The 12,162-nt window shown below is 49.1% G+C and overlaps 1 protein-coding gene across 3 annotated transcripts in view; it reads left to right on the forward strand.

The window, feature by feature from the left end:
- Window positions 1-12,162, forward strand: part of EFCAB6 (EF-hand calcium binding domain 6) — a 411,320-nt gene that overhangs the window by 155,196 nt on the left and 243,962 nt on the right. For all 3 annotated transcript variants that reach the window (XM_063928921.1, XM_063928922.1, XM_063928923.1), the window contains one exon: window positions 8,396-8,523. In XM_063928921.1, the coding sequence (XP_063784991.1) occupies window positions 8,396-8,523 (128 nt within the window). The remainder of the gene's footprint in view (window positions 1-8,395; window positions 8,524-12,162) is intronic.

The raw sequence follows: 12,162 nt of genomic DNA on the forward strand, positions 1-12,162 counted from the left end.
GGAAGAGACCATTGCAGACCTGAAAGGAAATGAGCAATTAGTCATTGCGTCCCACTCCATAATTGTTACCTGGTGTAAGTGGCCCCCACAGATGAGAAGAATGTGTGATGACATTGCTAACATGTTTGATGTTATTGTCATACGTCTATCTGTTGTCGTTTACAATCCATGATATGCCCAGAAGCTCACAGTTCACCCTTCCCTAACCCTTCCTCCGTACCAGACAATCCCTTTAAACCGGCCCCTGGATTACACAGGTTCTGTGGCTGATTAAAACCAGCTGAAATGCAGGCTTGAAGACAGACAGCCACAGAACCTGTGTAACTCATAAGTGTCCTGGTTTAAAGTGATAGTTTGGTACAGGGACGTTTTATGAGAAGAGGGAACATGCGCTACTCTCCAGCAGCTAGTAGACAGAGTCTACTGTGTATGCGCAGGCCTTCGGGAACATGGCGCCCGCGCATTGTTCCCGGGGACATCTCCAGTGGTAAGCCTACGTTTAACTGTTGTTACCTGCTTTTCTCTGACGTCCTAAGTGGATGCTGGGGACTCCGTCAGGACCATGGGGGAATAGCGGCTCCGCAGGAGACAGGGCACAAAAGTAAAAGCTTTAGGATCAGGTGGTGTGCACTGGCTCCTCCCCCTATGACCCTCCTCCAAGCCTCAGTTAGGTTTTTGTGCCCGGCCGAGAAGGGTGCAATCTAGGTGGCTCTCCTAAAGAGCTGCTTAGAGTAAAAGTTTTATTAGGTTTTTTATTTTCAGTGAGTCCTGCTGGCAACAGGCTCACTGCAACGAGGGACTTAGGGGAGAAGAAGTGAACTCACCTGCGTGCAGGATGGATTGGCTTCTTAGGCTACTGGACACTAGCTCCAGAGGGACGATCACAGGTACAGCCTGGATGGGTCACCGGAGCCGCGCCGCCGACCCCCTTGCAGATGCTGAAGAGAGAAGAGGTCCAGAAATCGGCGGCTGAAGACTTCTCAGTCTTCATGAGGTAGCGCACAGCACTGCAGCTGTGCGCCATTGTTGTCACACACTTCACACCAACGGTCACTGAGGGTGCAGGGCGCTGGGGGGGGCGCCCTGGGCAGCAATGAAAGTACCTATACTGGCTAAAAATACATCACATATAGCCTCTGGGGCTATATGGATGTATTTAACCCCTGCCAGGTTGTCAGAAAAACGGGAGAAGAAGCCCACCGAAAAGGGGGCGGGGCCTATTCTCCTCAGCACACAGCGCCATTTTCCCTCACAGAACTGCTGGTGGGAAGGCTCCCAGGCTCTCCTCTGCACTGCACTACAGAAACAGGGTTAAAACAGAGAGGGGGGGCACTTATTTGGCGATATGATTATATATTAAGATGCTATAAGGGAAAACACTTATATAAAGGTTGTCCCTGTATAATTATAGCGTTTTGGTGTGTGCTGGCAAACTCTCCCTCTGTCTCCCCAAAGGGCTAGTGGGGTCCTGTCCTCTATCAGAGCATTCCCTGTGTGTGTGCTGTGTGTCGGTACGTGTGTGTCGACATGTATGAGGACGATGTTGGTGAGGAGGCGGAGCAATTGCCTGTAATGGTGATGTCACTCTCTAGGGAGTCGACACCGGAATGGATGGCTTATTTAGGGAATTACGTGATAATGTCAACACGCTGCAAGGTCGGTTGACGACATGAGACGGCCGGCATACAAATTAGTACCTGTCCAGGCGTCTCAAACACCGTCAGGGGCTTTAAAACGCCCATTTACCTCAGTCGGTCGACACAGACACGGACACTGACTCCAGGGTCGACGGTGAAGAAACAAACGTATTTTCCTTTAGGGCCACACGTTACATGTTAAGGGCAATGAAGGAGGTGTTACATATTTCTGATACTACAAGTACCACAAAAAAGGGTATTATGTGGGGTGTGAAAAAACTACCTGTAGTTTTTCCTGAATCAGATAAATTAAATGAAGTGTGTGATGATGCGTGGGTTTCCCCCGATAGAAAATTATTGGCGGTATACCCTTTCCCGCCAGAAGTTAGGGCGCTTTGGGAAACACCCCTTAGGGTGGATAAGGCACTCACACGCTTATCAAAACAAGTGGCGTTACCGTCTCCAGATACGGCCGCCCTCAAGGAGCCTGCTGATAGGAGGCTGGAAAATATCCTAAAAAGTATATACACACATACTGGTGTTATACTGCGACCAGCGATCGCCTCAGCCTGGATGTGCAGCGCTGGGGTGGCTTGGTCGGATTCCCTGACTGAAAATATTGATACCCTTGACAGGGACAGTATTTTATTGACTATAGAGCATTTAAAGCATGCATTTCTATATATGCGAGATGCACAGAGGGATATTTGCACTCTGGCATCAAGAGTAAGTGCGATGTCCATATCTGCCAGAAGATGTTTATGGACACGACAGTGGTCAGGTGATGCAGATTCCAAACGGCACATGGAAGCATTGCCGTATAAAGGGGAGGAGTTATTTGGGGTCGGTCCATCGGACCTGGTGGCCACGGCAACAGCTGGAAAATCCACCTTTTTTACCCCAAGTCACATCTCAGCAGAAAAAGACACCGTCTTTTCAGCCTCAGTCCTTTCGTCCCCATAAGGGCAAGCGGGCAAAAGGCCAGTCATGTCTGCCCAGGGATAGAGGAAAGGGAAGAAGACTGCAGCAGGCAGCCCATTCCCAGGAACAGAAGCCCTCCACCGCTTCTGCCAAGTCCTCAGCATGACGCTGGGGCCGTACAAGCGGACTCAGTGCGGTGGGGGGTCGTCTCAAGAGTTTCAGCACGCAGTGGGCTCACTCGCAAGTGGACCCCTGGATCCTACAAGTAGTATCCCAGGGGTACAGATTGGAAGTTCGAGACGTCTCCCCCTCGCAGGTTCCTGAGGTCTGCTTTACCAACGTCTCCCTCCGACAGGGAGGCAGTATTGGAAACAATTCACAAGCTGTATTCCCAGCAGGTGATAATCAAAGTACCCCTCCTACAACAAGGAAAGGGGTATTATTCCACACTATATTGTGGTACTGAAGCCAGACGGCTCGGTGAGACCTATTCTAAATCTGAAATATTTGAACACTTACATACAAAGGTTCAAATCAAGATGGAGTCACTCAGAGCAGTGATAGCGAACCAGGAAGAAGGGGACTATATGGTGTCCCTGGACATCAGGGATGCTTACCTCCATGTCCCAATTTGCCCTTCTCACCAAGGGTACCTCAGGTTCGTGGTACAGAACTGTCACTATCAGTTTCAGACGCTGCCGTTTGGATTGTCCACGGCACCCCGAGTCTTTACCAAGGTAATGGCCGAAATGATGATTCTTCTTCAAAGAAAATGGACGATCTCCTGATAAGGGCAAGGTCCAGAGAACAGTTGGAGGTCGGAGTAGCACTATCTCAAGTAGTTCTACGACAGCACGGGTGGATTCTAAATATTCCAAAATCGCAGCTGTTTCCGACGACACGTCTGCTGTTCCTAGGGATGATTCTGGACACAGTCCAGAAAAGGGTGTTTCTCCCGGAGAAGAAAGCCAGGGAGTTATCCGAGCTAGTCAGGAACCTCCTAAAACCAGGAAAAGTGTCAGTGCATCATTGCACAGGGGTCCTGGGAAAAATGGTGGCTTCTTACGAAGCGATTCCATTCGGCAGATTTCACGCAAGAACTTTTCAGTGGGATCTGCTGGGAAAATGGTCCGGATCGCATCTTCAGATGCATCAGCGGATAACCCTGTCTCCAAGGACAAGGGTGTTTCTTCTGCGGTGGCTGCAGAGTGCTCATCTACTAAAGGGCCGCAGATTCGGCATTCAGGACTGGGTCCTGGTAACCACGGATGCCAGCCTGAGAGGCTGGGGAGCAGTCACACAGGGAAAAAATTTCCAGGGAGTGTGATCAAGTCTGGAGACTTCTCTCCACATAAATATACTGGAGCTAAGGGCAATTTACAATGCTCTAAGCTTAGCAAGACCTCTGCTTCAAGGTCAGCCGGTATTGATCCAGTGGGACAACATCACGGCAGTCGCCCACGTAAACAGACAGGGCGGCACAAGAAGCAGGAGGGCAATGGCAGAAACTGCAAGGATTCTTCGCTGGGCGGAAAATCATGTGATAGCACTGTCAGCAGTGTTCATTCCGGGAGTGGACAACTGGGAAGCAGACTTCCTCAGCAGGCACGACCTCCACCCGGGAGAGTGGGGACTTCATCGGGAAGTCTTCCACATGATTGTGAACCGTTGGGAAAGACCAAAGGTGGACATGATGGCGTCCCGCCTGAACAAAAAACTGGACAGGTATTGCGCCAGGTCAAGAGACCCTCAGGCAATAGCTGTGGACGTTCTGGTAACACCGTGGGTGTACCAGTCGGTGTATGTGTTCCCTCCTCTGCTTCTCATACCCAAGGTACTGAGAATTATAAGACGTAGAGGAGTAAGAACTATACTCGTGGCTCCGGATTGGCCAAGAAGGACTTGGTACCCGGAACTTCAAGAAATGCTCACAGAGGACTCATGGCCTCTGCCGCTAAGAAGGGACTTGCTTCAGCAAGTACCATGTCTGTTCCAAGACTTACCGCGGCTGCGTTTGACGGCATGGCGGTGGAACGCCGGATCCTAAGGGAAAAAGGCATTCCGGAAGAGGTAATTCCTACCCTGGTCAAAGCCAGGAAGGAGGTGACCGCACAACATTATCACCACAGGTGGCGAAAATATGTTGCGTGGTGTGAGGCCAGGAAGGCCCCACGAAGAAATTTCAACTCGGTCGATTCCTGCATTTCCTGCAAACAGGAGTGTCTATGGGCCTCAAATTGGGGTCCATTAAGGTTCAAATTTCGGCCCTGTCAATTTTCTTCCAGAAAGAATTGGCTTCAGTTCCTGAAGTCCAGAAGTTTGTCAGCATATACAGGCGGCTTTGTCTCACAAAGCCCATATCTGATTGTCCATTCGGACAGGGCAGAGCTGCGGACTCGTCCCCAGTTTCTCCCTAATGTGGTGTCAGCGTTTCACCTGCACCAGCTTATTGTGGTACCTGCGGCTACTAGGGACTTGGAGGACTCCAAGTTGCTAGATGTTGTCAGGGCCCTGAAAATATAGGTTTCCAGGACGGCTGGAGTCAGGAAAACTGACTTGCTGTTATCCTGTAGGCACCCAAAAAACTGGGTGCTCTTGCTTCTAAGCAGACGATTGCTAGTTGGATGAGTAGTACAATTCAGCTTGCACATTCTGTGGCAGGCCTGCCACAGCCAAAATATGTAAATCCCCATTCCACAAGGAAGGTGGGCTCATCTTGGGCGGCTGCCCGAGGGGTCTCGGCTTTACAACTTTGCCGAGCTGCTACTTGGTCAGGGGCACACCCTGGCTGAGGAGGACCTGGAGTTCTCTCATTCGGTGCTGCAGAGTCATCCGCACTCTCCCGCCCGTTTGGGAGCTTTGGTATAATCCCCATGGTCCTGACGGAGTCCCCAGCATCCACTTAGGACGTCAGAGAAAATAAGAATTTACTTACCGATAATGCTATTTCTCATAGTCCGTAGTGGATGCTGGGCGCCCATCCCAAGTGCGGATTGTCTGCAATACTTGTACATAGTTATTGTTACAAAAATCGGGTTATTATTGTTGTGAGCCATCTTTTCAGAGGCTCCGCTGTTATCATGCTGTTAACTGGGTTCAGATCACAGGTTGTACAGTGTGATTGGTGTGGCTGGTATGAGTCTTACCCGGGATTCAAAATCCTTCCTTATTGTGTACGCTCGTCCGGGCACAGTATCCTAACTGAGGCTTGGAGGGGGGTCATAGGGGGAGGAGCCAGTGCACACCACCTGATCCTAAAGCTTTTACTTTTGTGCCCTGTCTCCTGCGGAGCCGCTATTCCCCATGGTCCTGACGGAGTCCCCAGCATCCACTACGGACTATGAGAAATAGAATTATCGGTAAGTAAATTCTTATTTTTAAGTAAACAAAATAAACTCCAACCAATTGATATTAAGATGCTACACAATCTAATTAGTGCTTTGTTGTTCAGTATTTTTTTACCTGTGAGTGACACAGTTTCCTGCTTTTTAATTGTATATGATTGGCGTTACTGTGGAGCCAATGCAACTAACACACGCTAATTTATCAGCGCAACCTGTAGCTCTACAGTTCCCACCATGGGGGTCATGCCGACCTGTTCGCATGCAGCGGTTTATCGCTACGGTGCGAACGGGTCCAGAATGCGCATGCGTGGCGGCCTCAATGCGCGACGTTGCCCGGCGACAGAGGTCGCCAGGTTACGTCGCGTCTAACGGAGGAAGCGGTCGCAGAGCCGACCGCAAAGAAGATTGACAAGAAGAAGGCGTTTCAGGGCGGATCAGGACCGTTGGCTGCCGTTTTCGGGGAGTGGTAAGGAAAACGCAGGTGTGTCCAGGATAACGGAGGGCGGATGTCTGACATCAAAGCCGGCTCCTGCATCGCTGAGATTGTCGCACAGGGTAAGTATGTCCAGGGCTGGTCTTCTTTTGCTTGAAATTTTTTTAGCTTAGCTGGGCTGCACAAGCGATCGCAGCCCTGCTAAGCTAAAATACACTACCCCATAGGCGTGGACTAGTTGATCGCAGCAGCAGCAAAAAGTTGCTGGCTGCGATCAACTCGGAACGACCACCCATGTCATGTTGACACAGCTATCCAGTCAGACTTTTACTTTCATTAGTTGAACATGTACTGGAACAAAGAAGTAAAATTCTGATTGGTTAGCAGAGTTTTCCCACTGTGTTAGTGAATCATCCGCATCACCCGCTCTTAGTTATACTTCATTTCTGCATACAAGACACGATAATGGTTAGTAAATACAGTGTAGTCTTGATAAACAATTCAGTTAAGCGCTGTAGCCTGGCGACTACGCACATTAACTCACAGAAGGCTGATTTTGTGGATGTATGAGCAGAATCGCCATGGGCTGATAAAACCGCAACGCGAGCTGCTTAATTAAATCTGTTCCCTTTCGTTTTGAATGATAAAAGGAAACAAACCAATATAAAGCGCAGTCATCTGTCCGGCGTTAAATAGTCTCTGCTGTATCCATAATGTTGGGGTGTCCTAATAGACCCAGCAGTTCGTTACCACATAGCGGTATAAACATGTCACTGTATACCGACTAGAAGGTAAATATATAGATCTATATATATCTATATATTATTATTAATATAGATATATACAATCCTATAGATTGTAAGCTTGCGAGCAGGGCCTTCCTACCTCTTTGGGGGTCATTCCGAGTTGTTCGCTCGCTAGCAGTTTTTAGCACCCGTGCAAACGCTATGCCGCCTCCCACTGGGAGTGTATTTTAGCTTAGCAGAAGTGCAAACGAAAGGATCGCAGAGCGGCGGCAATATTTTTTTGTGCAGTTTTAGAGTAGCTCAATACCTACTAAGCGCTTGCGATCACTTCAGACTCTTCAGTTCCTGTTTTGACGTCACAAACACGCCCTGCGCTCGGCCAGCCATGCCTGTGTTTTTCCTGGCATGCCTGCGTTTTTTCGAACACTCCCTGAAAACGGTCAGTTGACACCCAGAAACTCCCACTTCATGTCAATCACTCTGCGGTCAGCAGTGCGACTCAAATGCTTCGCTAGACCTTGTGTGAAACTACATCGTTCGTTGTAATAGTACGTCACGCGTGTGCATTGCGCCGCATACGCATGCGCAGAAGTGCCGTTTTTTTGCCTCATCGCTGCACAGCGACCGAATGCAGCTAGCGATCAACTCGGAATGACCACCAATGTCTGTCTGTTTTTGCCGACTTATGTTCTATTACTGTTGTTCTAATTGTTAAACTCAGCGGAATATGCTGCGCAATATAAGAAACTGTTAATAAATAAGGTAAAACACCTCTAATATCCGTCCATTTTCCCCTTTCACGCTCCATGCACTGGATTCAGGCTTCCTATCTGACAGAGTAAGTGCTGGCTCTCTACAGAAATATTATCTATGTTTTGGTTTCTCATTAGTCATTTATTTTTCATTACTACCTTTGTTTTGTTTGCAGTTGATCTGTTTTTTTGCAATTAATGTGCATCTGTCACCTACAGTCCGCCAGACAGCAGTGACGTCACCGAGGCAGGACACATTATGTGCGCTCAACCAATATTCATGCAAAAGGGCCTCAGTGATGTCATTAGGTCCTAGTGATTTCATTGGCTGTGTTCTCCCAATGAGCTAGTGCTATGCAATGTGTGTAGGTGATAGGCGCACTTTTATAGTTGTGAACGTGTCCTCCCTTTTCCATGTATGTGTCATAAGGACTATTTTAGCTTTTGCTTATATTTATTTTATATCCTAGCCCGATGTGACCGTATGATTATTGCCGTGTTATTAGATAGAGTACGTATCTAAGAACCATTATCTAAGTACAGGATTTTATTTGTTGAACAGCATTAAATTGGGAAGCGGTAAAATTGGAGCAGGAGAAGCAAAAAGGGTGGAGACTGCCTTCTTCCCAAGATGGCTTCAGCGCAGAGGACTATACCCTGGAGGAGCTGGAGGTGTTATTTAGGGAGAAGGTAACTTCATGTAATTATAGATCAAGAAAGTTTATTTACAATATTCATTGTGGTTCAAATAAGAGTATGCCCAGCCATCTTGTTCCCTTAGGCATGGCCTCATGCAGAGTTGTGCGCAAATGCATCTGCAAATTTGTACGCAGCTAATGTGCAAAAATAAGAATTTACTTACCGATAATTCTATTTCTCGTAGTCCGTAGTGGATGCTGGGGACTCCGTCAGGACCATGGGGAATAGCGGCTCCGCAGGAGACAGGGCACAAAAATAAAAGCTTTAGGACTAGGTGGTGTGCACTGGCTCCTCCCCCTATGACCCTCCTCCATGCCTCAGTTAGGATACTGTGCCCGGACGAGCGTACACAATAAGGAAGGATTTTGAATCCCGGGTAAGACTCATACCAGCCACACCAATCACACTGTACAACTTGTGATCTGAACCCAGTTAACAGCATGATAACAGAGGAGCCTCTGAAAAGATGGCTCACAATAATAATAACCCGATTTTTGTAACAATAACTATGTACAAGTATTGCAGACAATCCGCACTTGGGATGGGCGCCCAGCATCCACTACGGACTACGAGAAATAGAATTATCGGTAAGTAAATTCTTATTTTCTCTGACGTCCAAAGTGGATGCTGGGGACTCCGTCAGGACCATGGGGATTATACCAAAGCTCCCAAATGGGCGGGAGAGTGCGGATGACTCTGCAGCACCGAATGAGAGAACTCCAGGTCCTCCTCAGCCAGGGTATCAAATTTGTAGAATTTTGCAAACGTGTTTGCCCCTGACCAAGTCGCAGCTCGGCAAAGTTGTAAAGCCGAGACCCCTCGGGCAGCCGCCCAAGATGAGCCCACCTTCCTTGTGGAATGGGCATTTACAGATTTTGGCTGTGGCAGGCCTGCCACAGAATGTGCAAGCTGAATTGTACTACAAATCCAACGAGCAATCGTCTGCTTAGAAGCAGGAGCACCCAGCTTGTTGGGTGCATACAGGATAAACAGCGAGTCAGTTTTCCTGACTCCAGCCGTCCTGGAAACATATGTTTTCAGGGCCCTGACAACGTCTAGCAACTTGGAGTCCTCCAAGTCCCTAGTAGCCGCAGGCACCACAATAGGTTGGTTCAGGTGAAACGCTGACACCACCTTAGGGAGAAACTGGGGACGAGTCCGCAGTTCTGCCCTGTCCGAATGGAAAATCAGATATGGGCTTTTGTGAGACAAAGCCGCCAATTCTGACACTCGCCTGGCCGAGGCCAGGGCCAACAGCATGGTCACTTTCCATGTGAGATATTTCAAATCCACAGATTTGAGCGGTTCAAACCAATGTGATTTGAGGAATCCCAGAACTACGTTGAGATCCCACGGTGCCACTGGAGGCACAAAAGGGGGTTATATATGCAGTACTCCCTTGACGAATGTCTGGACTTCAGGAACTGAAGCCAATTCTTTCTGGAAGAAAATCGACAGGGCCGAAATTTGAACCTTAATGGACCCCAATTTGAGGCCCATAGACACTCCTGTTTGCAGGAAATGCAGGAATCGACCGAGTTGAAATTCCTCCGTGGGGGCCTTCCTGGCCTCACACCACGCAACATATTTTTGCCAAATGCGGTGATAATGTTGTGCGGTCACCTCCTTCCTGGCTTTGACCAGGGTAGGTATGACTTCTTCCGGAATGCCTTTTTCCCTTAGGATCCGGCGTTCAACCGCCATGGCGTCAAACGCAGCCGCGGTAAGTCTTGGAACAGACAGGGTCCTTGCTGAAGCAAGTCCCTTCTTAGCGGCAGAGGCCATGGGTCCTCTGTGAGCATCTCTTGAAGTTCCGGGAACCAAGTCCTTCTTGGCCAATCCGGAGCCACAAGTATAGTTCTTACTCCTCTCCGTCTTATAATTCTCAGTACCTTGGGTATGAGAGGCAGAGGAGGGAACACATACACTGACTGGTACACCCACGGTGTTACCAGAGCGTCCACAGCTATTGCCTGAGGGTCCCTTGACCTGGCGCAATACCGGTCCAGTTTTTTGTTGAGGCGGGACGCCATCATGTCCACCTTTGGTCTTTCCCAACGGTTCACAATCATGTGGAAAACTTCCGGATGAAGTCCCCACTCTCCCGGGTGGAGATCGTGAACACTGCTGACAGTGCTATCACATGATTTTCCGCCCAGCGGAAAATCCTTGCAGCTTCTGCCATTGCCCTCCTGCTTCTTGTGCCGCCCTGTCTGTTTACGTGGGCGACTGCCGTGATGTTGTCCGACTGGATCAGCACCGGTTGACCTTGAAGCAGAGGTCTTGCTAGGCTCAGAGCATTGTAAATTGCCCTTAACTCCAGTATGTTTATGTGAAGTGAAGTCTCCAGACTTGACCACACTCCCTGGAAATTTTTTCCCTGTGTGACTGCTCCCCAGCCCCTCAGGCTGGCATCCGTGGTCACCAGGACCCAGTCCTGAATGCCGAATCTGCGGCCCTCTAGTAGATGAGCACTCTGCAGCCACCACAGAAGAGACACCCTTGTCCTTGGAGACAGGGTTATCCGCTGATGCATCTGAAGATGCGATCCGGACCATTTGTCCAGCAGATCCCACTGAAAAGTTCTTGCGAGAAATCTGCCAAATGGAATCGCTTCGTAGGAAGCCACCATTTTTCCCAGGACCCTTGTGCAATAATGCACTGACACTTTTCCTGGTTTTAGGAGGTTCCTGACTAGCTCGGATAACTCCCTGGCTTTCTCCTCCGAGAGAAACACCTTTTTCTGGACTGTGTCCAGAATCATCCCTAGGAACAGCAGACGTGTCGTCGGGATCAGCTGCGATTTTGGAATATTTAGAATCCACCCGTGCTGTTGTAGCAGTATCCAAGATAGTGCTACTCCGACCTCCAACTGTTCCCTGGACTTTGCCCTTATCAGGAGATCGTCCAAGTAAGGGATAATTAAGACGCCTTTTCTTCGAAGAAGAATCATCATTTCGGCCATTACCTTGGTAAAGACCCGGGGTGCCGTGGACAATCCAAACGGCAGCGTCTGAAACTGATAGTGACAGTTCTGTACTACGAACCTGAGGTACCCTTGGTGAGAAGGGCAAATTTGGACATGGAGGAAAGCATCCTTGATGTCCAGGGACACCATATAGTCCCCTTCTTCCAGGTTCGCTATCACTGCTCTGAGTGACTCCATCTTGAATTTGAACCTTTGTATGTAAGTGTTCAAAGATTTCAGATTTAAAATAGGTCTCACCGAGCCGTCTGGCTTCGGTACCACAAATAGTGTGGAATAATACCCCTTTCCCTGTTGTAGGAGGGGTACTCTTATTATCACCTGCTGGGAATACAGCTTGTGAATTGCTTCCAATACTGCCTCCCTGTCGGAGGGAGACGTTGGTAAAGCAGACTTCAGGAACCTGCGAGGGGGAGACGTCTCGAATTCCAATCTGTACCCCTGGGATACTACCTGTAGGATCCAGGGGTCCACTTGCGAGTGAGCCCACTGCGCGCTGAAACTCTTGAGATGACCCCCCACCGCACCTGAGTCCGCTTGTAAGGCCCCAGCGTCATGCTGATGCCTTGGCAGAAGCGGTGGAGGGCTTCTGTTCCTGGGAAGGGGCTGCCTGCTGCAGTCTTTTTCCCTTTCCTCTACCCCGG

The sequence above is a fragment of the Pseudophryne corroboree genome, chromosome 6 (genome assembly GCF_028390025.1).
Source record: "Pseudophryne corroboree isolate aPseCor3 chromosome 6, aPseCor3.hap2, whole genome shotgun sequence".
Taxonomy (NCBI): Eukaryota; Metazoa; Chordata; class Amphibia; order Anura; family Myobatrachidae; genus Pseudophryne; species Pseudophryne corroboree.